Source organism: Montipora foliosa, chromosome 2 (genome assembly GCF_036669935.1).
Source record: "Montipora foliosa isolate CH-2021 chromosome 2, ASM3666993v2, whole genome shotgun sequence".
Lineage (NCBI taxonomy): Eukaryota > Metazoa > Cnidaria > Anthozoa > Scleractinia > Acroporidae > Montipora > Montipora foliosa.
The window spans coordinates 12,376,896-12,400,895 of NC_090870.1; the positions used below are offsets into that span (position 1 = coordinate 12,376,896).

At 39.4% G+C, this 24,000-nt stretch overlaps 1 protein-coding gene across 2 annotated transcripts in view; it reads left to right on the top strand.

The window, feature by feature from the left end:
• The window catches only part of LOC137992477 (BOS complex subunit ncln-like), a 47,530-nt gene that overhangs the window by 461 nt on the left and 23,069 nt on the right, over window positions 1–24,000 (top strand). The window contains exons 2-17 of one of the 2 annotated variants that reach the window (XM_068837826.1): window positions 1,569–1,762; window positions 3,146–3,290; window positions 3,679–3,773; window positions 4,856–4,939; window positions 6,118–6,191; window positions 9,056–9,085; window positions 9,765–9,853; window positions 11,262–11,386; window positions 11,996–12,007; window positions 12,148–12,332; window positions 15,397–15,484; window positions 17,113–17,151; window positions 18,852–18,959; window positions 19,179–19,234; window positions 20,963–21,016; window positions 22,840–22,918. In XM_068837826.1, coding sequence (XP_068693927.1) covers window positions 1,569–1,762; window positions 3,146–3,290; window positions 3,679–3,773; window positions 4,856–4,939; window positions 6,118–6,191; window positions 9,056–9,085; window positions 9,765–9,853; window positions 11,262–11,386; window positions 11,996–12,007; window positions 12,148–12,332; window positions 15,397–15,484; window positions 17,113–17,151; window positions 18,852–18,959; window positions 19,179–19,234; window positions 20,963–21,016; window positions 22,840–22,918 — 1,457 coding nt within the window. The remainder of the gene's footprint in view (window positions 1–1,568; window positions 1,763–3,145; window positions 3,291–3,678; window positions 3,774–4,855; window positions 4,940–6,117; window positions 6,192–9,055; window positions 9,086–9,764; window positions 9,854–11,261; window positions 11,387–11,995; window positions 12,008–12,147; window positions 12,333–15,396; window positions 15,485–17,112; window positions 17,152–18,851; window positions 18,960–19,178; window positions 19,235–20,962; window positions 21,017–22,839; window positions 22,919–24,000) is intronic. The other variant, XM_068837827.1, reaches the window with a different exon arrangement.

A 24,000-nucleotide genomic window follows, 5' to 3' on the forward strand; every position in this document is an offset into this window, starting at 1 on the left:
TATCACGTATGGTATTTTTAATCGGACACCTTAAAATTTCAGGTCCATTACATGCAAATTTATAGTCGAAAGCATTAATTTTGAGGAAGCATTTATAATTATGGGAATGGGATAGGCCGTTTTGCCACTCAGTGATTAGGCAGTGAGTAGCTACATTGTAGACCTCAAGGTCATGACACTCAATAAATTAAAAAAAATTGCAAGACGTAATAAAACAATTTTGCTTTCATGGATGTCGAACTAAAACCAAGAAACAGAAATTAAAGCCATTTCAGTCATTTTACAGTAATAATAATAATAATAATAATAATAATAATAATAATAATAATAATAATAATAATAATAATAAGCAACTATTCACCCAAGTGGAGATGGCTAGTGGTGGGGGTGAGGTAAATACCATCACTAGCCACCGACACTGAGGTGAATAGTTGTTTTAGTATATATACTAAAACAGTGAGATTTTAATTCATTTATTTTTGCAAAGATCACAACATTTTCGGGCGCAAATTCCGCGTGAATTGCTGGGAGGTGAATAGTTTGTGGAGTCATGAAGGGATCTGTGACAGGAAAAAAGTATTTGTGGCAACCCTGCAAGCAGCCTCCACCCAACAGCACCATAATCACTGAAAAAAATCATTGGAACACTCGAAAAACACGATAAAGACTAGGAATGGCAGGGCAGAGAAGGGAGGGAAAGCTTTGAAAAGAGCAAGCCAAAAATCAGGGGCGGATCCAGGATTTTTCTTAGGATGGGGTGCACCTCTAAGGAATAGGGTAGCTGAATGGTGAGGTCTTTTTTTTGCGGAATACCAGTTGTAGCTGCAGGTCATCTCGGTGGACCCTCCCCCTAAATCTGCCCCTGAAATTTGCTGTGCAATGGTCAGCAAGCAGGCAAATGCTATGTTACCCCGAGGTAATGGACCCTGCAATAATGAAGGATCGTCCCTGATCTATTAATTATTATTGTGGACAAAGTTCCTTCGGAAAGTCATGCAAGACTAGTAATAATATTGATTTCACAATTGCTTCAAAAAGCTGTGCGATATTTTAAAACTCAAGTTCAGGTCCCCTCTCCCACTACCAATACAGAGTCTTAGAAATCTCTGGGTTCACGAATTTTTAGACAAGTAAAGTTTGAAATCCTGCTCGACTGTTTTCTTTGCTTGTGTAAAAGGAATTACAAGTGCAAATGTGTTCCAAGAATTTTGTCCATCATTTTGGTTTCAAGGGGACCACTGAACAACAATTTCTCAATTCTAATGTTACCTACCGGTAAATTTCATTTAACCAATAATTATTGACCCCTAGGAGTGAGACTTAATCAGTTTTACTCTGTCTAATGCCAGGTGACTTTACACATTAATGGCGTCCGGTTCAGGAGTCAATGGGTTAATAACCTCAATATCCACACCAAAACTACATATGTCCCCTTTAACCTATTGACCCCTAGGAGTGAGACTTAATTAATATTTTTCTCTGTATAATGCCAGGCGACTTAATGCGTTAATGGGGGGCTGTTCAGAAATCAATGTATTAACAGGCTATTTTTTATTGTTATTTTTTAGGCTCTCGTAGTTCTTTGGTTAACATGGAAGCACGCCCTTTGACGTCTGACATGCTGACTCGGCGCTGTGTAGTGACCAGATTATCAGATCTTACTATCGACAGATTCAAAGAAGCTGTACAAACATTAGGAGCTGGGGCTGTGCTAATACTGCTCCCAAAAAATACATCTCTTGCTTCTCTTGAGCAAATGGAGGTAAGCCATACAGTACATGTAGCTGAAGTGTTAAATGATAATACAGCCAATGTGTTAACGAAATGAATTTTAGCAAAGGAAGAAACTTTGCTGACTCTCTTAAAATAAGCGTCATTGCAAACCCAGGTAGCACCTGTGTAGGTAATTGTGAAGAACAGCTCCCCTCCACCAACAGTCGCCCAAATGACGGTAGACTGTCGGCCAACAGATGGCCTACAGTGTACGAGCATTTAGCTTTTCAGCAGACATAGATAAAGCTGGCGGCCTTCTGTTGGCTGAATGTCAGTGGAGGGGAGCCGTTCTTCACAATTACCCTATGGAGTCAATGTGTTAAAGGGACATACAGTAGTTTTCAGGGGTTGAAGGGGTTATTAACCCATTGACTCATAAAATCGTCTGTCTTTAGAGAGAGTAAGATCTGCTGCTTTAAGTCTCATTCCTAGAGGTCTTTAGGTTAAGCGTGGTGGTTTACTTGTAGAGTGCTCATGAAGCATAGTAAGAACAAACAAACTTAACCCACATACATGTATGACGCCATTGGAGGCAGTATGGCCCAGTGGTTAGGGCACTTGCCTTGAGAGCCGGGATCCTGGGTTCAAGACACAAATGCTGACCACTTGTTGATTTTTCTCCTTGTAGTCCCCGGTTCAACTTCTCAGCTATGCTTGTAAATAGCCAACTGGTTTGTCTCTGGATAGTTAGGATTCTTAATGGTTGTCTTTGTATATTCTGTTCTGTCGTGATTGTGTTTCATTGGTCCTGAAAAGCCCTTATAAAGTCTCTGCTTACGAGCCAGAAGGCCCATCAGGCCGGCGCTTATCTCCGGTTCCCTTAGCATGAAGCGACTAGGAGTCTTTCTACTCCCCCCTGGATGGGATGCTAGTCCATCACAGGGTTATCCCCAGCATTTCGCCGGTACCCATTTATACACCTGTGTGGAGAGAGGCACCGTGAGAGTAAAGTGTCTTGCCCAAGAACACAACACAATGTCCCCAGCCAGGACCCGAACCCGGACCACTGAATCTGGAGTCAAGCACTTTAACCATGAGGCCACCGCGCCTCCCACAAAAAGCCCCTATGAGGAGTAGTCAATGAAGTATGTATGTGTGTTATGCCTAAGTCTGGTAATCGAACCAGTGGCTAGGGACCATTCCATCACATCACTGCAAAACACTTTGATAATGCATTGCTGTTGTATCCCTAAAGCAACAAAATACTTAAAGTTTCATCAAACATTTTACTGGAAAAATGAAGAGTCTTGGGAAGCACAGCGTACACATGTACACTGTACTCCCTAGAAACAAGAGCATGAAATTTTGTATACATGTAAATTTGATATTTTATTGGGACAAAAAACTGAGGGGAGTGGGTTTTTCTTGTCAGGAGTGGCAGCAGCTGGAAAGAGATCTGCTGACAGTTGAAATTCCAGTTGCTGTGTACTTTGCTTATGAAGATAAGAAGCTGACTGAGATTTATAAGGACATCGAGACAGCATTCACCAGTGATCATGCTGGCTCTGCATTTGAAGGTACTGGTCATATGTTTTTTGCCTAATCATTGCACAATCTGGATCGATCCTTCTGACAGTCAGTCATTTGCAAGAAAATATGTGGTATGCAGTAAAATTAATAAAGAGATTAAATTGTGTTGCTGGTGATGGCTTATTGCTGTCATTGTGAGTCATTAACATTAATCGTTATTGCAAATTAGTTTGCAATTTGATGCAATATGGAAAAAGCCCTTTATTTCCATGCAAACAATGTTGTTGTTCAAGTAAGTGACCAGCAGCATTTTGCTTCATACTGTGTGTGCAAATTGCAATATGTTGTACAGTAATGCGATAGATACTCAAACCAAAGCTGGTATACAAGTACCTTATTATGTAATTTAAGTAATTCTGACTGTCTTCTTTTTAGCATTGCTTGGAGTGGCATCAACAAGTGGATATCAAATGGTTGTTAATGTGGGAGAAGCCAAAGAGATGAAAGACATGGCTGTAACAAGTTTACAGGTTTAATTGAATGAATAAGCAGCATGTGTAGGATTTGAGATGCACACTGTGTCTTCTCCTCCATAAATTCATCAGACTCAATTTGATCTAATCCTTCACTTCCAAAAATGCAGAGTAGAGTTTAAGCATTCAATTGGATAGCTACATGTACATGTACAATCATGAATGTCATGCAAAACATGATAATAATAATTATAATAATTATTATACATTGGTGTCACCAGCTCGATTTTGATTGGCTATAATGACGCAGCTAATTCTTGCTTGCTCTGTTTCTCTTACCTCATACCTACAAACAATAGATTTTATATATGTAGAATTGACGTCATACCTACAGACAATAGTTTTACATGTATGCATTCAGAAGTGACGTCACCTAACACACTAACCAGCAGTTTGATCAGTTTTGTCATGGCGGAGCTCAGCTCAGGAATATGCATAATAAAACATTATTATTGAATTCGGTTTTCGCATGTTAGCGATACATTGTAATTATCAAGGCCTCAGTTTGTGTTATCCGCCTCAGCCTTCGGCTTCGTCAGATAGCACAAACTTTGGCCTTGATAATTATCGCTAACATGCTCAGCCTCATCCAATAATTGTTAATTATTGTGCTGTTGTAAGGTTCAACTCATTAACATATTTTGTAAGGTATCCTGTTGCTGGATTGATTCAATGGTTTTGAAACAAAAGATCTGGCCTCGGTAGTTCAAAGGCCATGTTAATGTTACATGTACTTAGTGGATGAGTTACTGTTAATTTATTGAACAGTTTCAATCTGTGCGGAGATTTGACAATTCACTCACGTACAGTAACTGAATATGAACAATAATAAGCAGTTATTACTGTACATGTTCATTTGATTTTATACATATACAATTATTGTTATGATACCAATGTTTTTGCTTTCAATTATGAGAATATTGTTCATGAAACTGATAATAGTCCTGCAAAAATCTCAAAATTTCAACATAATATTATTATTGTTTAATTCCGTAATATTTTAAACTTAATAAACTTGTTTCTTCGAATTATATTTTTACACAACAAGTCACTGTGTTTTTTTCTTGTCATTATCACAGGGCAAGTTAGCTGGGATGGGAATTGATGAACAACTTCCCACCATTGCTGTTGTCACGCATTATGATGCCTTTGGTGTGGCACCGGTAAGTCGATGATTACAGTAGTGGTCAAAATAATGTAAGTTGACAGTCCCTCAAAAGTCCACTTTCGAAAATTTTGAGAATCAAGGCTACAGTTGAACTTTAAAGTGGTAATACGACCAAAAAAACAATTCTTTTTTTCCTTTGGATTTCAAAACTATGTTAACTAAACACTAACTGACCCAAGTTTTAAGTTGTGATTTTAAAAAGACACCTGTTTATTTTAACTGGAATTTTCTTATTTATTGGTCCGCCATTACTAACTTTAAAATCTTGAGAGAGCTGGGTCGAGGAGAAAATGACGTCAAAGACTCACTAGTTTAAGAATGCAATGCGTGTGTACGCGGCCGAATTAATATGCAGCACGGGAGTTTCAGGCTTTCAGACTTTTAAACCCGTGTTTTGCATATGTAATAAATTGCGTTTACACGCTGAAATTTTAAGCTAGTGAGTAAATGACGTCATTTTCTCTAGATCCAACCTTCTGAGGTCCAATCGGCCAGTTTTGAACGTGAGTAATGGCGGACCGTGAAATCCAAAACTTACACTCAAAATAAACAGCCTTTGGATAAAACTCAAAGCTCAAAAATTTGCCAGTTAGGTGTTAAGCAAACACGCTTTCAAAATCTGAAGAAAAAAAGGAAATAATTTTTTGATCATAGTACCACTTTAAGATGGTCAAGGTGTTTTGAGAAATTATCAAGACAATGATCATGTTAATTTTGACACTTTTAAGTTTTCAATTGACTTGCAGTCTGGCTTCATTGTGGAGTTACCTAACCTTCAGGTTTAGTAACTTAGAGTAATAATGTAATAAGTTGACATATTCTATCATTGAAAACAACAATGAGGCGGATTTGGCAACTATGACTCAGTACCCGTGCATTATTATGTTAATGGAGCTTGGTATGCTGTTGACACTTGAAGAAATTTAGGGAATAAAGAAAAAAATATCAGTCAGGCATCAGAAAAATACAATGTACATTTCAAAACTGGAAATAGCATTACAATGTACATATACATGTGCATGGTATTAGCATTCTTGAATTATTTCACATGCACAGGGAGGTGTTCATAGTTTTTGCTTTTTAGGATTAAATTGGGCACAATAATAATTATTATTATTGTTCTGGGTTGAGTTTCAAATGAAGAAATACAGGTATCGCTGAATTTGTTTTTAGAGCCTTGCCTTTGGATCAGATGACAATGGAAGTGGAGTTGTAGCACTTCTAGAACTAGCGAGGTTGTTTTCAAGGTAACAAAAAGTGTACATAAATTATGCATAACCATTGGTTATTTACTCTGTTGTCATCCAAAAAGAATAATTCTTGCCTTATGATTCAGGGCCATAGCCAGAAAAAAACTATGACGGAGGCAATATCCATGGTTAAATTCTCTTCGTAGGCATTTAAGGTGTTTTTGATGCCTGCATTGAAAGACAGGTGCTCTAAGGGACTGGGGTGGGGAGGGGGGTGGGTTGAGAAGAGAGATCTACCCATCCCAGAGAGAGGGAGCCTTCTCACAGGCTAAAGACAGCACTGGAATCCCGCATTATTTAAAAAAGTCATGAAAAAAATGACTGAGGCAAGTGCTCGGATCGCCTCATACTGGCTACGGCCTTGTGATTTTATGTAAGAGGAGGTAAATGTACCGGTAGTTAGTGAGAACAAAACACTTTGATTGAATTGTTGTCAGTGACAGTATTGTTGTCTTAATTAGTAATGGTGCGTTTTTGTGAACAATATTATTGATCCAAATCATCTGGAAATGGTCTGCTAGTTTTCTCCCTGTTCCATGTACATTGTACTATATGTATGTATTTTTTTCGCGTAGTGAACAGGCATTGAAACAAATTTGCACTCCATCTTTGCTCTTAATGTTCGTCATCACTCTTCCCATAACATGACATTATTTGTGGCCTATCACTACACCAAGGAAGGGAAAAGGAAAGGAACTAAGTCTTTCTAGAGCTGGGGACACTGTAAACTGAAATCAACAGTTAATGTAAATCAAGTCAGATGTTGGTTTTTGAGGAGAGGGGAAAACCGGAGTACTCCAAGGTAACATAGAAAACCACAAATACGGTATCTCAAACAAAAATTGATTTTTAAACTTCATGGTAGGCACTCTCAATTCCCATGGAATCAATGAACACTTTTCATTCAAATAAGAAATTATTTATTCCTGTATTCATATCACCACAGTTCCCTCAATGATAAAGCTCCCCCACCCCCTATCTCCTACATGACCCACAAACAACCTTCAACATTACCTGTACTTAATTTGCTCTGATGAATGGCCAACACTTGAAAGGCCAGCTCGCAAATCCTTGTGATGGTGGTTGATTTGCCTTTATTGGCTCATTTGATAACATAAAATTTTTTCAGTTCATACCATAGTCATTGACAACATCTATTTTTTGAGCTTTTGGACAGAATTAATCTTTTTTAATCTCTTGCCTATTGTAAGCCCTTTTAACAGTGCTAGAATCATTCTTAGACTAGTATACCGTAGGACTTTTGTCTGGCTAAAATGAATAACATTGATACTGGATTAATTCCAACAGCAACATTAAAAATGATAATGCATACAATTGTACCTATAGTTACTGTAGGTGCTTTTTGTTTGTTGCTGGTGTAAGTTATTTTTATTGGGTTCCATTCTTTGCCATGTTCCTGATTTGGTCAGTCTTGCTTGCGTGTAGTTTAACTTCATGGAGATAAAAAAATAAAATACTTGGAAAAAATAATTCCTTTCTCTGTGTTTAACTCAGTTTGGCTTTCAGTGTCTCACTTGAGCTTGAAAGAGAAAGGAGATAAACAGCCTGGTCAAAAGTCATTCTGGCATGTGTGTGTTGCCTTGAATGAAAGACAACTTTGCGACATTCACTGTTCATACAATTTACATGTAGTTTAGATGCATAGTTCTTCATAAGCCTTTTCTGTTTCTTTATTTGGATGTGCTTTCATTGTTAGATAACTCCTTTACACATGTCTACAGTGTATGTCTGGCACTCAGCAAACTCCCCACGACCAATCCTTTGCAGTTTTTTTCTATCTGACCTCATACACCTAAGATATCACCTCTGAGGTTGGCTGTTACAATTAGCTGGAAAGAATTGGCCAGAGTATAACATCAGGAGCTTTATGCCATTCATGTAGGCGATTCTTTGCAAATAGCATTTGGGGTCTTTAAAATCTGACAATTTTATGAACAAGAGTTGTGGAGGGGGCCCAAACTTACAGTCATATCCAAGAAGAATTTTGAAACTAATGTACCAAATTGATGCTAGTGAAGCTGTGATTCAGGAAGTTATGAACGAAATTCTTGCAATTGCATAGAGAAGTCTGAAAAATTAAGGACTTCAACGGGGTTTGAACCTGTGACCTTGTGATACCGGTGCGATGCTCTAATCAACTGAGCTATGAAGCCACTGACGTTAGGAGCTGGTCATTTGTGGATTTAATGTTGTGGGCTGAGCCCACAAAAGACCACCTCCCAACGTCAGTGGCTTCATACATGTAGCTCAGTTGGTTAGAGCGTCGCATCGGTATCGCAAGGTCATGGGTTCGAACCCCCCGTTGAAGTCTTGAATTTTTCAGGCTTCTCTATGCAATTGCAAAAATTGCGTTCATAACTGCGAGGATCATAGCTTCACTTGATTTAATATCCGCAGTTCGTGTATGATCTATTTCATATAACATTTCATCGAAGAAGCAAAGAATAGGCACAGTGCACTTCAATGGTTATTGGCAACAAAACTACAGCATTATTTTTTGGTCTTCATTGATGCAAAGGTGTCTTCCAAGTGTTTTGAAGTTTTACTAAAATAGCATGACACTGCCCCTTTAAAGGAAGGCCATTATTGGTGGATCAGTGGGAACTGAAACCACACTAGCCTACTGCACAGGGATCTGATGCTCAGTCTGCCTACTAAAGTGATGGGGCAGCAGTTGACCATACTCAGACTCTTAACCCATTGACTCGTGGGGTTTCCCATTGACAAATATTAAAATACTAAGTATGGCCGGGTTTAGGGATGAATGGGTTAAAATAATTATTGACTTGTTACACTGTTACAAATTGGCTTTCAAATGTTTTTGTTTTCTTTTTCTTCAGATTGTACACTGATTCTAGAATGCAAGCAAGGTATCCTTCTTAAAAGACTTGACAACCATTTTTTCTTATTTATCATGTGCAATAACACAAGCCATGGCTGAGCACTGAGACTAAAACAGTCTTGGAGATATACATGTAGATGTGTGGCCCATATGTACATGTATAAAGCACGGCAGCATCTATAAAGGGTTCACATTTAATGTTTAATCTGCCAACCTTTTCAAGTGATAAATTATTAATGATATACCGGTAACAGATTATTTTTAAATGTTCAACCTTCTGTATATATTGCATTTATATCAAAAGTAAGGTAACATAAGGTATGTCAACCACTTTTGGGTTGACATACGGTAATGGAAATACATCGTCTGTTTTTAGTAACTGTAGTTTTGAAAAGGACTGTTGTTTTGCAACCTGAGAATAAATCATCTTCAGGGTCCAGTGACTTTCAATAGCAACAACTATGAAATTTCTTTGTACTGTGAATTTTACATATAATGTTAAGTTTTGCAACATGGAGTTAAAAAGAAATTGTATTATATACTGTACATGTACTGCTAACTAATTATCAAAATTAAGTTCAAAGCTCAGGTTGACCAAACCTCAGTCATACTAAACAGTCCCTCATACAACAACACTTATTTGACAATCAAATTCCCTAAAGTATAGAATTTCTTGCATTGCATTGTGTTATCTTAACTTTCAGCAGATATAATTTGGTATTCTTTCTTTCTGGAGCTGGAAAATTTAATTATCAAGGCACAAAACGATGGATGGAGGAAAATCTTGACAACCCAGGTTAGAGCAGAGGTCACGCCAATGAATAACAGGCAATGCAGGAGCTTTTAACTCCTTATCTGCTTGTTAACATTAAATTTTTTTATGCATCAGAAATGTAGATTTTTGGGAACATTTAACCTTCTTTCCTTGGCTCTCTCTATTTTCCTTCCTTCTTCTTGAATTTAAGGAGAGGCAATTGTTGAGACTTGTCTTGTCTCCAACTGCCCAGCACCCCCCTCTTCACCGCCTCCCTCCCCCCTAGATTGTGTACATTCACCCCAATTTTGTTTCATAATTTTTTTAAAATTATGGTTATAAGAATTTTACATTAGAATTGTCAGACTATAAATTGCCAAGAAATAAAGGCAACTTTTGTTATGGACTTCACACATGCAAACAACAAAGTAATGAAATACATGCTTTTGTCACCATTTTTGCTGCGGGAAATAACATGTCAATATTGTCTAAACGATCCTTTGTGTTTGTCATGACAATCCCGTAGACAGATGACAGTGGTGGATGGACTGCAAAAAGTTTTTCACATGTCCGTTGTTGCATTCTTGCTTGAAGAGTTTTCATACCTTTCACAGTAAACCGTTAGGTAACCAAACATTAACACACCAAAAAAATGGATCCATTTAGATCCATGAACATTTTGTCGGTTTTGCCTTAAGTGGACAATCAAACTTTTGTCATGACTGTGATGGATGGCTCCGAAATGACAGAAACAGACCGTTGGATTTTGGAGTCTTAAGTTTGCTACTTGTCAACGTCCACTCTTTTGCTTCAATGTTGAGTGTTTTGAAGAAGATAAAGATTGGCAGAGAAAGAAATTCTTACTAAGGGGGGGTTGGGCAAGTGTGCCTTATGTCTGCCCCAGCCTCACGTCAGCACCGCTTATTTCCCTTACGTAAACGGTCGTTGCCATTTGAAACGGTCAATGCCATTTTTTAGCTCTGAATTACACTCATTAGGTCTAAGAACTCAAAAGGTTGCGGTTACTGGGTGTTGTGTCTCGCTGGTGATATGAGTTAGGGTTCTGTTTAGGGTGAGGGCTAAGAACCTGAGTTCGAGTCTTGAAATTTTCGGACTCTTTTTCTCCTCCAGTTTTTCTTTTATAAATGTTTTTTTTTCCTTTTTTGTCTTAATTTTTGTTAATATTTTTTCTTAGTTTGTTTCTTTTAATTTTCTTTGAAGTGAAGTGTGTAGTCGACCGTTATAATTGGCATCAACCGTTTCAAATGGCAACGGCCGTTCTGAGAAATGGCAACGACCGTTTACGAAAGGGAAATTTGCGTCAACACCATCCCCTTAAATCCAATATAACAATGATAAGGTGCCTACCCTTAAGACTATCAAACGCTGAGTAACAGATGCATTTTTTTGTTTGCCAAAATCGTTGACTTGCTAATCTTTGTATTTCCAGAGGCAAGTGTGTTGAGCGAGGTTGACTTTGTTTTATGCCTGGATAGCATTGGCAAGACAGATAATCTATTTCTTCATGTATCTAAACCTCCAAAGGAAGGCTCTCCTGCTTTTGCTTTAGTTGAGGTAAAGGGATTGAGTTGCGCACTGATTTCACGATTTTAGTAGAGATTATTGCTAACGTAGTGTCGTGGGTCCCTGTGGCAGGCTAGAGTGGGAAGGAAAAAGTCGCAAGGGGTTTGTCAATAAGATGTTGCTTTTGAGCTGCGTAAGTTCAATACTAAAGTTACACGTATCTCAAGTGGGTTTAAAAGTGTTAACAGCAATTTTCAGTATTTCTCGTTTGAACGAAAAAAAAAAACACTGCTAACTTCCCCGAATGGACCTCTTTAGCTTGTACGTTTTGTTTTCCATTTCAGACCACGTGATGTTCCCAAGGAAATTTTCTTTTTGTTTTTTCTTAAGTTATGCACACACATGCACGTGCATAAGACGACCCTTGAAAGAAAGTGTTCCTTAGAGTAATATCACGTGGTCTGAAATGGGAAAACAAAACGTACAAGCTACTGTAAAGGGGTCCATTTGGTGTACTTGCTAAGATGTATCTCTGTTGCAAACTGGGTGCAATCTCTTTTACAAAACTGTGTGCAAGATGTTACTTTCTACTGAACAGCATTAAAGTCTAAAAACTGATTACTGGTACATGATAACTTACTTTCTCTTTTATTCCAACAGGAGTTCAAATCGGTAAGTTTCCATTGAATATTTGAGAGATTTGGTGCCATTGTGATACATGTATAGTGTTATCTTACCGACATTTTCAATTAGTCTCATGAATTTCAGTATAATGCACACTAACAATACCGGCAACTTAATTTTCTCGTAAGGTTGCTGAAGAAATCTTCAAAGAAGTGAACTTCTCGTTAATACACAAAAAGATTAATTTGGCAGAAGAAACGTTATCATGGGAACACGAGAGATTTTCTCTGCACACACAGCGTCTTCCTGCTGGCACTCTTTCACACTTTGTAGACCCTCAAGTGCTTGGAAGATCCTCCATCTTTGATGTCAGGTGAGTGTCAGAACAGTGCAGTTTAATACAGTAAATGTAACACAAGTGCGGTTTAGAGCGAGTTTCAATTGAGTGTCGTAAAACCAAAACCAAAGTAATTACTTTGGCCAATCAAAAAGGACGGAGACAATCCAGTAGACCAATCAAAACTCGAAGTAATTACACGTAGCCGACACAAAGCGCGGGAAAATGTGCACGCGCGAGCCACGATTGGTTTTGGTTTCACTTCTGATTGGTTGCAAAAATGGCGCGAGAACTTTGAAGCAATCACTGAGTGAAGTAAATGCAAAACCAAAGCAATTCGCTTTCAACCCTCAATTGAAAACCGCTCTATCAAACGCGGTTTGATGCTACTCCGGTAGCAAACCATAGTAGCATAAAGCCAGAGTATTCACTGCTAGCAGGGGTCGCTTTTCTTTTGCGTTTGCTGGGCTGGCGAGTACAGGAAAAGAGACCTGTGCCATGGGTCGAAACTCCTCCAGACCCCACTCGGTAGCTCGCGCCTTCCGGGCTCGCAAGGCGCCTTGGGGCTCCAAAAATGTCACGTCCTCTACTTTACAAAACTGTCGAAAACCCTGGAGGATGGGTGGTGCAAAAATGTGTTGAGCTACTATCGTAAAACTACAGTAGACAACTTGAGTAAGTTTTCTGATTTGACCGAAAAACTCCGAAAAAACATTAACGCCGCAGTTCTTGAGAGAGTTCTGAATGTTTCACTCTAGCAAGTTTTCCATGACAGGTTTACATTTGAAAAGTTCTCCTTGATCATGTGTACAAAGAGTAAAGTTCTCCTTGTCCAAACAGTAGATTGCCGGCTTTGAACGACGACACATTTTAAGGAAAACATGCTGAGTGGCGGAAATTGCTCGTACACAGAACTTTTGATCATGGAAAAGAAATTTAATGTCAAGGAATTTTGAAAATCAGTGGTACAAAGCGATCCCAGTGACATGTGCTTTCTAGCTCTGCCGCACTAGAGGCTAACTCAGTGTCATTCATTATTATCTCGTTGAACAAAGGTTCCGTTTATTGCAGTCAGAACACGGCAACTTGTTTATTTCCATAAACCCAATTACAAGCCCACTTCTAATTTTTGTTGCTCAAAGTAGCCATGGTTCTTGCAAATCCCCAAACGAAAATTTATCGCACAACTGTGTTCTTGAAAGAGTAATGACAAGAACAGGCAGTTGTCGCACACATAAGTGATTAAGGACGGTGCCTACTATAAAATCAAAGGTATTTTTCTGTGGTTTATGAATATGCGGGAAAAGCAGATCTCAACAAATGTTATTGAAATCCAAAAAGAAAATTGTGGGTAACCGCGCATTTTTCAAAGACAATTGATAAACAACGTTTTATAAAGCTTTAAAATACAAAGCAAGGTATGGCGTTCTTTTCCAAGTTGAAGCTTAATTATCTCCGAAAACATGCGTGGGTAGGTACCCCCGATTTTCTTTTTGGACATCAAGAGCACTTGCTGAGTTCTGCTTTTTTCGCATTGTTTTAACCCCACAAAATATCCCTTATTAGTGCGTGCGATTGTAAATTTATGCCCCAGTCAGCTTCAGTAGATGCATAGAAGTATTCGTTCTTCCCTAGAACAATCCCGGTTTGGAATGGTCTTCTTTTTCAGTGGTACATGTATCATCTGTTAACCTTTTCAAAGCTAGTATTGTGCTTAATTAGGGTTATTTTGTTACCCTTCTGATTCAGCTGTTTGTGTAATGTGTTTTTCTAGTCCACAGTATATTCAGTTCAAAGTTCGGGTTAGCGATCGAAAAATCAAACGTTGAAGCAGATCTGATGTAAATCGAGTTGCCTGGCTTAGAAATTGATTTTGTCCGGACACAAATCAGAAACAGGGGCGACGATTTGTCTGACGCAAATCGGAAACAGAGGCGAAATATTCAGCATATAATTTAAACGTATCTCAACTGCCTTTCATACTATCTTAGGCGGGGCAGATGTAGTGAAAACTATTACTAGTTCAGGTAGCCGCTGATCAGCCATAGACCTAATCGGCTAACTCAATGTTGTACCCAATTCAAATCCTCCGGGATTAAGATTCTTTGTGTATTGTATTTGCATGATAATGTAGCATTCATATTTAAATGATATGGAAATACCTGGAACAAAACGTTTTATTCCCAAAGGGTTTGAATTGGGTATAACATTGAGTTAGCCGATTAGGTCTATTGCCAGACTAGTGTTCTAAGGGAAATTATGCTAATTAAAGATTAAGGATTAAAGACCACCCATAGGAAACCCGAGTATTTCGAGATGCGGAGAACGTATGCACAATAACAATGGTAGGCACCGTCCTTAAATATTGTCCCAAGGGGGAAAATGGCAAAATAGACTGACTGGTCGTTTGCACACACAGGCAAATGAAAATTGTCAGTAATAATTGGTAAAGTGGTGCTATGACAAAAAAAATCACTTTCATTTTTTCGTCAGATTTTGAAATCGTGTTTGCTTAACGCCTGACTGGCAACATTGTGAGCTTTGATTTTCATCCAAAGGCCGTTGACTTTAAGTGTAAGTTTGGATTTCACGGTCCGCCAAACTGACCGATTGGGCTCAGAGGGTTGGATCCAGGGAAAAGTGACGTCAAAGGCTCACTTGCTTAAAATTTCAGCGTGTGAATGCAGCTTGTTACATATGCAAAACGCGAGTTTAAAAGTCTGAAACCCCAAAACTCCCGTGCAGCATATTAATTCTGCGGCGTGCACACGCATTGCTTTCTTAAACTAGTGAGCCTTTGACGTCATTTTCTCCTCGATCCAGCTCTCTCAAGATCTTAAGTTAGTAATGGCGACCATTGACTAGGAAAATTCCAGTTAAAATAAACAGGGGTCTTTTTTTTAAATCAAGGCGTAAAACTGTGGTCGCTTAGTGTTTAAAAACATAGTTTTGAAATCCAAAGAAAAAGAAGAATGGGATTTTTTGGTCATAGTACCACTTTAAGCAAATTAATTTAGGGCTGCAAGGAACCGCAATTAGAATACTGTTTGTTGCCAATCGCGTATGCTGTTTCAAACTTGTCATGTATTTTTCTCTTCAGGAGCTCCGATAGTGACAAAAAACTTGAAAGAAACATTGCGTTCATGGCTGAAGTCCTTGTCCGTCATATTTTTAATTTAACGACTAAGGTGAGTGTACTGCTTGTTTTTAACAAGTCTTCACTATTAGTTTGATTTTCATCGTGGTGGCTCAAACCACTTTAACAATTTCTAGATGCTGTACTATTTAGAAGGATTGATTATACAACTCTGTATCATCAAAGAGCCTTATGTTCTGGTTCCATGTGAAATATATATTTTGAATTAATGCGTTACCATAGCAGTGCCATCTGAAAACATCCTTTATTTTATGATATCAAAAACAAATTTTGCAACTCCCATTTTTTGATGGCTGGAAATCGATTACCAAATTAGGATGAAACTATTTTGACAAATGAGAAAAGTTGTTTGGAGCGAAACTCGAAATGAAGTTCATCTAGAGAGGACGAGGGGAGAGAAAGGAATTTATTTAAGAGTCCAGTCGTTCTAGCGCTGTAGCACTAATTGTGGACTCTGTAAACTGAAATTAACAATTAACGCAAATCAAGTCAAATTTTGGTTTTTGAGGAGCGAGGAAAACCGGAGTACCCGGAGAAAACCTCTCGGTGCAGAGTTGAGGACCAAGAAACTCAACCCACATACGACGCTGAGTCTGGGACTGGAGTCTAACCCGGGACACATTGGTGAGGGGCGAGTGCTCTCACAACTGCGCCATTCCTTCCCATGTACATCTACAGTATATGGGCCTCTTTCAATGAATTTTTTGTTCAATCTAAATTTAGCCGGTGGTCAGGATGCGTGTTTATTTTAAGGAAGACACCTGGCTTCGGTTGTTGAAAAGGTGGATAACGCTATCCGCGGGATAAATCACTGTCCAGCGGATGAACACTAGCAAAGCCAATTGAGTTGTTCAAATGAGTGTCGTAAAACCAAAACCATAGTCATTACTTTAACCAATCAAAAAGGACGGAAACAATCCAGTAAGCCAATCAAAACTCGAAGTAATTACACGTAGCTGACACAAAAGGCGGGAAAATATGCACGCGCGAGCCACAATTGGTTTTGGTTTCACTTCTGATTGGTTGAAAAAGTGGCGCGAAAACTTTGAACCAATCACTGAGTGAAGTAGATGCAAAACCAAAGTAATTAACTAATTACTTTCGACACTCAATTGAAAACCGCTCTATATCCAGTGGATAGCGCGATGCGCTCTTCGAACAACTGGGGCCTGACTGCATTGCGGGTTATCACTGGCTGAGCGACTATGGGCAGGAGACCAAAATAACTTTCACAGCATTGCGTGAAGCTTAAAATAGATCGCAAAAAACTTGGAGTATGGGGATATGTTCTGATATGTTCATCCTCTCTTGTCTTCATGCAAGGCCGCACGTGAAAAAAAGTACCCCATAGGACCAGGTCAAGTGCAATTGTATAAAAGTATTGTTTTTGGATTCCCGACTCCTTCGTCGATGGTTTGAGGCAAACACTTAAGTTACTGAACAGAAGTGACGTCGCCTTTTAAGTTGTTTTTGTCAAGAAACCTTCACAATTCACAAAACGGTCAAGAAAACGCTTTCATTGTGTTTGTTGACGTTTTGTTATCTTCTTTTGTGGCACAGTACAACGTGTACGGAGAATGTGGGAGAAAAATGTAACTTTCTTATTCAACAAATGTTTGATATCTTGGTGATCGCTGTACTTTGGCTGTTATTTTTCAGGGCTATCCAAGAGACATGAAAGTCTTCGGCGGCTCGATGGTAAAAAGTTTCTTAGTAAAAACAACTTAGCTTATTCAACAGTGGGTGTTTGCTATCTTTAACAAGTCTGAATTTAAGTGGTTGACCTAGCCTGCAAGTGAAACGCGCCTTAAAATTGAGCTAAACGAACGGTTTTCTTTTGGTAGTACATCGTCATTTCAATTCCGACAGGTTAGCCCAGAAATGACTGTCCCACGCAAACGTTATCCGCGTCCACGCCTTCAAAAAAAGCGTTCATTTTCCCGCCGTTTTGATGGCTTTCGTAGCTGGCGGTTCTGTTGTTGCGGAGAGCCTTCTCGCGCCGCTCGAAATCTCTCGCGTTCAGCAACAACAGAACCGCTAGCCACGCAGGCTACCATTTTGAAATCCCATTACCGTACGGTGAGTTGTCACATGCAAAACAGGAAAGATACTAATGTGGTCTGGGTGAGTTGGTGTGTCGTGGGTCGTGCGTCATAGGTGTTCGAAGACACGCATACGAATTCACACAGGACTCTGGTCAGGAGCTATCACCTAGTCTCTGCCTTGAACTGTTCCTTTTCTTAGGCGTGATTATTTTTAGAGTCCTCAATGCGTTTAGACTGTTCGCAGTCCGTTCTTTGTCAGTCGAACTGCGCGCCTTTTTCAGTTAGTCGTGTTTTGTCACGCAATCGAAAGAAACAGCCTATTCCCACTTCTCCAAGCTTCCCGCGGTCGTTTCTCTGGGTTACGTGAGAAAACATGATTGACACAACAAGTGCCTGGTATACATGTGCAATGCAAATGCAAAGGAAAGTGACCTACGTACGTCGGTAAGACACGCAGGCGTAGTTGTGGTCATTTTTTAAAGAACCCATCTTGATTTCAACTGCCATCGGGGTTACCATGGAACTGGTTAAGGCTACTTCCAACAATATCATAATACTCTTTGTTTGCCCTCCAAAATTTTGCATAAGCATTGTTTCCAGTTTCTCTTGGGACCATTGTAAGTCTCAAGAGAAAATAAAAACAATGCTTTGTAAAATTTTGGATGGCATTATGGCATTTTTTTAAAATGGCCGAAAGTTTCCTTGTTCTTGCATTTGCCACGGTTCGCACACGAACTTGAGCGTAAATATAAGTCCAAGAAAATAAAAAAAAAATTCATTACATTCGTTAGCGCTTTCTTCTTTACTTGCGTTCGCATGTTAAGTTGCCCTCACGTCGCATGTGTAAACCACTCTTCGCGTTCAATAGTTTAATGCCCAAATTAGTTTTGCTCAAAGCAGTATTAGTAGTATACATGACAGAAATCAAGTGAGGCCTTCGCTACTGTAAATGTGATGGATGATGGAATAGTACCCTTCGCTGATCAACAGCAAGTACCAGTTGGTACTTGCCTTGGACCGAGCCGATTTGTCCTGAAATTCCCACGCCCTTCTCCCGTCTGGCCTTGTAGCTCAGTCGGTGGAGCAGCGGTGATCTAATACGGAGGGCGTGGCTTCGATTCCTACCCAGATCAGATATTTTCTCTCTGCCCTTGGGTGACGCACAAAAATAAGTTCCTGATGCTGTTGATCAGCGAAGATTCCTAATTCATTGTCCATCACAATTACAGTAGCATAAGGCGTCACTTGATTTTTGTCACGTTTATATACAAACGCTACTGAGCTGACTGAGGACAACACTAATTCACAGTTAGTATTAGGAGTATTTCCCTGATGGGTTTCTTTTCTCTCAAGGCTGTAGATTCACATTTTGTGAAAACGTGGACAGATTATCTTAGCTCTCATGCTCGAGCAGCGCAGATGTTTAGCAAAGATCATCCGCTTCTTACTGGCTTAGAACAGGTAAGATTTTAATCTTAAGGCTCGGAGAAGCGGCGAAGATAGCCCCAACAAGAACTAAAAAAAATTCTACTATCTGAATCATTCTTTCTTTTCTATTTTCTAAACTTTGCCCAAACTCAAGTGCTAGGAAAGGCTTCTTTTGTGAGGCGGTAGAAATACTTTACTGTCAGGGTAGCAAGATTTGTTTGAATCAGTTTCTTTTTTTTTATTTCGTTTCAGACGTTAACGAAATTTGTGAAAGACGTTAAGAGATTTTCATCCAAAGCTGATAAAAGGTGAGGTTATAGAATTTTAGTCTGTGGCTCCGCCAAACGGTCGGTGAACTGGGCTTTGAGCCACAGATGAACGCTGACTTCAATAAGCGTCACGAAGTGTCCCTTTGCTCTTTTCTCCAACTTCAACATCACTCGTGTCTCGGAATACAGACAAAAAACGTCACAAAGTGTCCCCCAAATGCTGCTCTTTAAGTAAAGATTAACTTCTACATTTACCCAAAGCTAAAAAGAACGCTCACCTTTACCCTTACCCTCTTATTGGAAATAGATACATGTAGCAAAAGCTTAGACTTTAAAGTGTCGATCATCTCAACACACTTTTCCACTTGATTTTCTTCTCTGAAATCGTCCCAAATACATCGTGTTGTTTTCAGAACCTTATGATTGAGGTAAGGGTAAAGTCTGCTACGAGCCTAGAAGGCCCATCAGGCCGGCGCTTATCTCCGGTTTCTGTAGTAGAAGCGACTAGAAGTATTTCTATCCCCCCCTGGATGGGATGCTAGTCCATCGCAGGGTTATCCCCAGCATTTCGCCGGTACCCATTTATAGACCTGGGTGGAGAGAGAGGCACCGTGAGAGTAAAGTGTCTTTCCCAAGACTTTTTCACTTTTTTATTGGCTTTGAAAAACGGGAAAAGTGGTCACACTTTGGTCCATAACCTAGCAATGAAGGGGAATGGGTTCTATACCGGGTTGACGTCACAAAGTAATTTGCATCGCCGTTTTCAAGGAACTTTCTCAATGCAAAGCAGTCTCAATAATTTAAACCGCAGAAAAATATGCCTGTATTAGTAAGCACCACCCGAGTATCTCGAGATGCGCAGAACGTATGTGCAATAGCAATACTAGGCACCGTCCTTAATGCAAAAATTGGTTTGTTACAATGGTCGTTTTCGCACTAGAAGACGAACAAATCGTGGGATGTGAAAACGGGACGAACGCATTTTTAAACAACTCAGTCGTCTGAAATTTGTCCGTGTTGGAATATTATTTTTTAAGACGATTTATCCATGCAGACGAACAAGTCGACCGAAGTCCAAGTTAAATTCACGTTAGACGAATAAATCGACAAATTAACCTCGGCGGGGATTTGAAACTAGCGATTAAAGCGATGGTTTCTAGGAAGTTTACGAAATGGCGGGAGAAAAGAAGGTTACCGCAAAAAGGTAAGGTAACCAAGTCATGGCTAGTGCCAGTCTTAATGCGCTCAAACGTATCCAGTTTGTCGGTGCATTGTCCGTCTTTTATGAATTTACGGTAGATAACGCTTGCCGAATTGGTTGTCTTAAATTCACATTAGTCGACCAAACCATGGGACGATTTGTTCGTCTTCTACATGTCACAGTAGTGTGAAAACGTCCATTGTTATGAAAAGGTCCTTCTTTCATAATGACTTTGTTTCATTCAGTGACCACAATAATGATCTCTGGTTAAAATTGAGCGATCACGTCAATTATTATTAGATCTTTAAAAAAAGAAAGGTGCTTTAAAAATTGGATTTAAAGTTATAATTGAAAGGTGCAATAAATTGCCTTCACGCCTTGATACTGTATTCTTAAAAATAACGACTTCGCGCTGGGTGCTTGGTTTTTCATTTTCAAGGAAGCTTCGGAGTTCAGACATCCTATTGAATTATGATGTAAGGTGCGTTAAAATATAGAAGGTATTATTCTTACTGGATTTAGTGATTTAAAATTGTATTCTCTTTGTCCTTTATCTTCTTTGTTAGAGATCCGGAGTACGTGTTTTACGACAAACCCGACACGACAATGTTTGCCTACAGGTGAGAGTCTAAATATGTGGCTGAGGTACAACCCACGGGAAAAGTGGGGAAATTAAGCAACGATTACTGTTACGGCAACGGAAACGACACAAAACACGAATGTTATTAAAGAGAAATTTTTCCGATAGTGACTTGGTGGTACTCGGAAAAAATTCTGATTGCAATGTTTGGACTCTCTTTACAAGACAATAAAGCCGCGTGCAAATGCTCTGGATTTGTCCACTGTACAAGCTCTCAACATGTTGAGTGTTTGTTGAGGTGTTGTTGAGCGGGGTGTTCAAATGGCCTCAACAATGACTCAACATGTTGAGCATTCCGAAGATTTCACAAAGGCTCATGTTGAATCATGGCTAAGAATCTTAGGTATATTCATCTCCTCAGAACACGAAAATGCTTGGCTGCACTTCTAGTAAGCGAACTCATTGATGAGGACACAAAGTCAAAAAAACGACGTGGTGAAACAAGAGCTTACGTCCCATAAGCATTTATTTTTCTCCAACAAATCAATAAGCTTTTCCCTTTCTTCCTCCATCCATTTTCTTGTCTTTCCTCTTTTAAAATTTTTGTCATTTGAAGTTTCCTGTAGAACTTCTAACTCCTGCGACGCCATCTTGTAAAATGTTCGTTATGTTTAAACTCCCAATGGATACGCTGGGCACTGCGCGTGCGTGGGCTCAACATGTTGACCGTTGCTGTGCAAATGCACTCGACTTTGTTGAGCCACACATTGATGACCGCGAAACAAAGGAAATGTTGAGCCGTGTTGAGCGAAAAGTTTGACCAGTTTCAAATTTGACTCAACAAGACTCATCACCGCTCAACACCGCTCAACACCGCTCAACACCTCAACAGGGTGTTCAAATGCGCTCAACTTGTTAAGCTCAACATGTTGAGAGCTTGTACAGTGGTCAAATCCAGTGCATTTGCAAGCGGCTTAACAATTAATTCCCTTTTAAGTGGTTTATAAATAGGCACACAATCACGAACTAATAACTAATTAACTAGCTACTGAAGATCATTTAGCTTCGTACATAGTGAGAGTCGAATTACTTAACCTAGTATCGGTGATGTCTTTAAATGGTCAGTTGACTCATTTCTGGAAGATAGCGTTACCCTAAGTAAGCTATTTTTACGATTTGGACTACCTGTAAACAGCAAAGACTAATGGAGGCAGGCGGTAACAACGATTACTGGAAGACCTACTGCCGTGTTATAAGGAAAAGAATCGCTACATAAAACCCTAACAATGTGGTTTTACGCTGAAGGAAAAAAGTCTGCGTCAAAACTGAAGCCTGATGGAAACTTTTCTTTGATCAGTAAATAAACTGCAATTCAAGTCAAAAGTAATCCAATATCACCTCAATCGTGCTTTGAATAACTAGAGCCAATGCTCTTTAAACCAACCCAACTAACTGATCGGTGTTGGTCTTGTTTGGGTTAGAGCGGTTTTCAATTGAGTGTCGAAAGTAATTAGATAATAACTTTGGTTTATGATTACTTCACTCAGTGATTGGTTCAAAGTTCTTGTAACATTTTGTCAACCAATCAGAAGTGAAACCAAAACCAATCGTGGCTCGCGCGTACACATTTTCCCGCGCTTTGTGTCGGCTACGTGTAATTACTTCGAGTTTTGATTGGTTTACTGGATTGTCTCCGACCTTTTTGATTGACCAAAGTAATTACTTTGGTTTTGGTTTTACGACACTCAATTGAAAACTGCTCTATTTTGGTGATGGTCTTAAGTATAGTTAGTTCAGAGCAAGTTAATTAGCGATTTTTCGGTATGGTTAAACGAGAAATGTATTTTTTTTTGTTTTTCGTAGAGTGAAGCCAGCTGTCTTCGACTTGTTCCTTGCCGTTGGTATTGGGTCGTATCTTGGGTTGTTTTATCTTGCTCTCGTGGTAAGTTTGAAGCTTCGTTTGAGTGTTTCTCAGGTCTGCACACTGACCATGATTCCTTACTCGTGCTTATGTCTATGCTATTGTTACGTTAATTTGTATGGAAACAATTCTTGGTTTTTACATGACGTCACGGCCGCCATGTTGGTGTCCCCAAACAAAGAAGCGGCGGCCATGTTGGTGTCGCGACCCAATCCTTCGGGAATTGAACTCTGTTATTATGCAAACATTTTCTTTTGTTTTCGTCGAAAAATATGGCTGTTGATCACTTGAGTGAAAAACAAGAATTCATTAGTTAAGCAGAAGCACGCGCGTAAGCCCACGGAATTAGCTATCTTTGATCAGTGTCAGCGGGAATTCAAGTGAATCGTGCCCAGTCCTACTCCGCCAACTCTGATTTTGAAGATCACTGGGCTTGCGTATTTCGCTTTTCTTATGCTTTTGTTACAACTGTGAACATCGTTATGCTTGTCCTCATGTCACTGTGAGAACCAACCTTTGTGACTAGGCACCTTAAGATTCTACGACGGCAACGTCATCGAGGACGCCACCAAACAATAGCATTTAATGAGAAAAACAATGGCTCTGCACGTGCGCTTCAAAGTTTGTACATTTCTTTCCCATTCTCCGCCAATCTGCAACGTGAAATAATCAAATCTCAAGTTCTAAGGAAGACGCGAGCGCACAAGGGCAAATCTTTGATTTTCTTAGTTTAGAAAATAGTTTGTGGAAGTTGAACAAACTGGAATAATCACGAAACACTTTAAGAAACATAAACTAGCACTATTAAATGACGATTTCGCACCCGTCGCCGTCTTAGATCTTAAAAACTAGCACTATTAAATGACGATTTCGCACCCGTCGCCGTCTTAGATCTTAAGGTCTCTACTGTTGCATTTAGAACGGTCGTGTTGAGTCGAAATTGAAAATTTGTGTTTGTGCGAAAGCGTTATCATAAAACACTATAGGGTGCGCGCGCTGATTCGTTTGCTGACGATTAACAGAAACACTTTAGGACGGTGCCTACTATTGTTACTGCGCATACGTTCTCCGCATCTCGAGACACTCGGATTTCCTATGGGTTG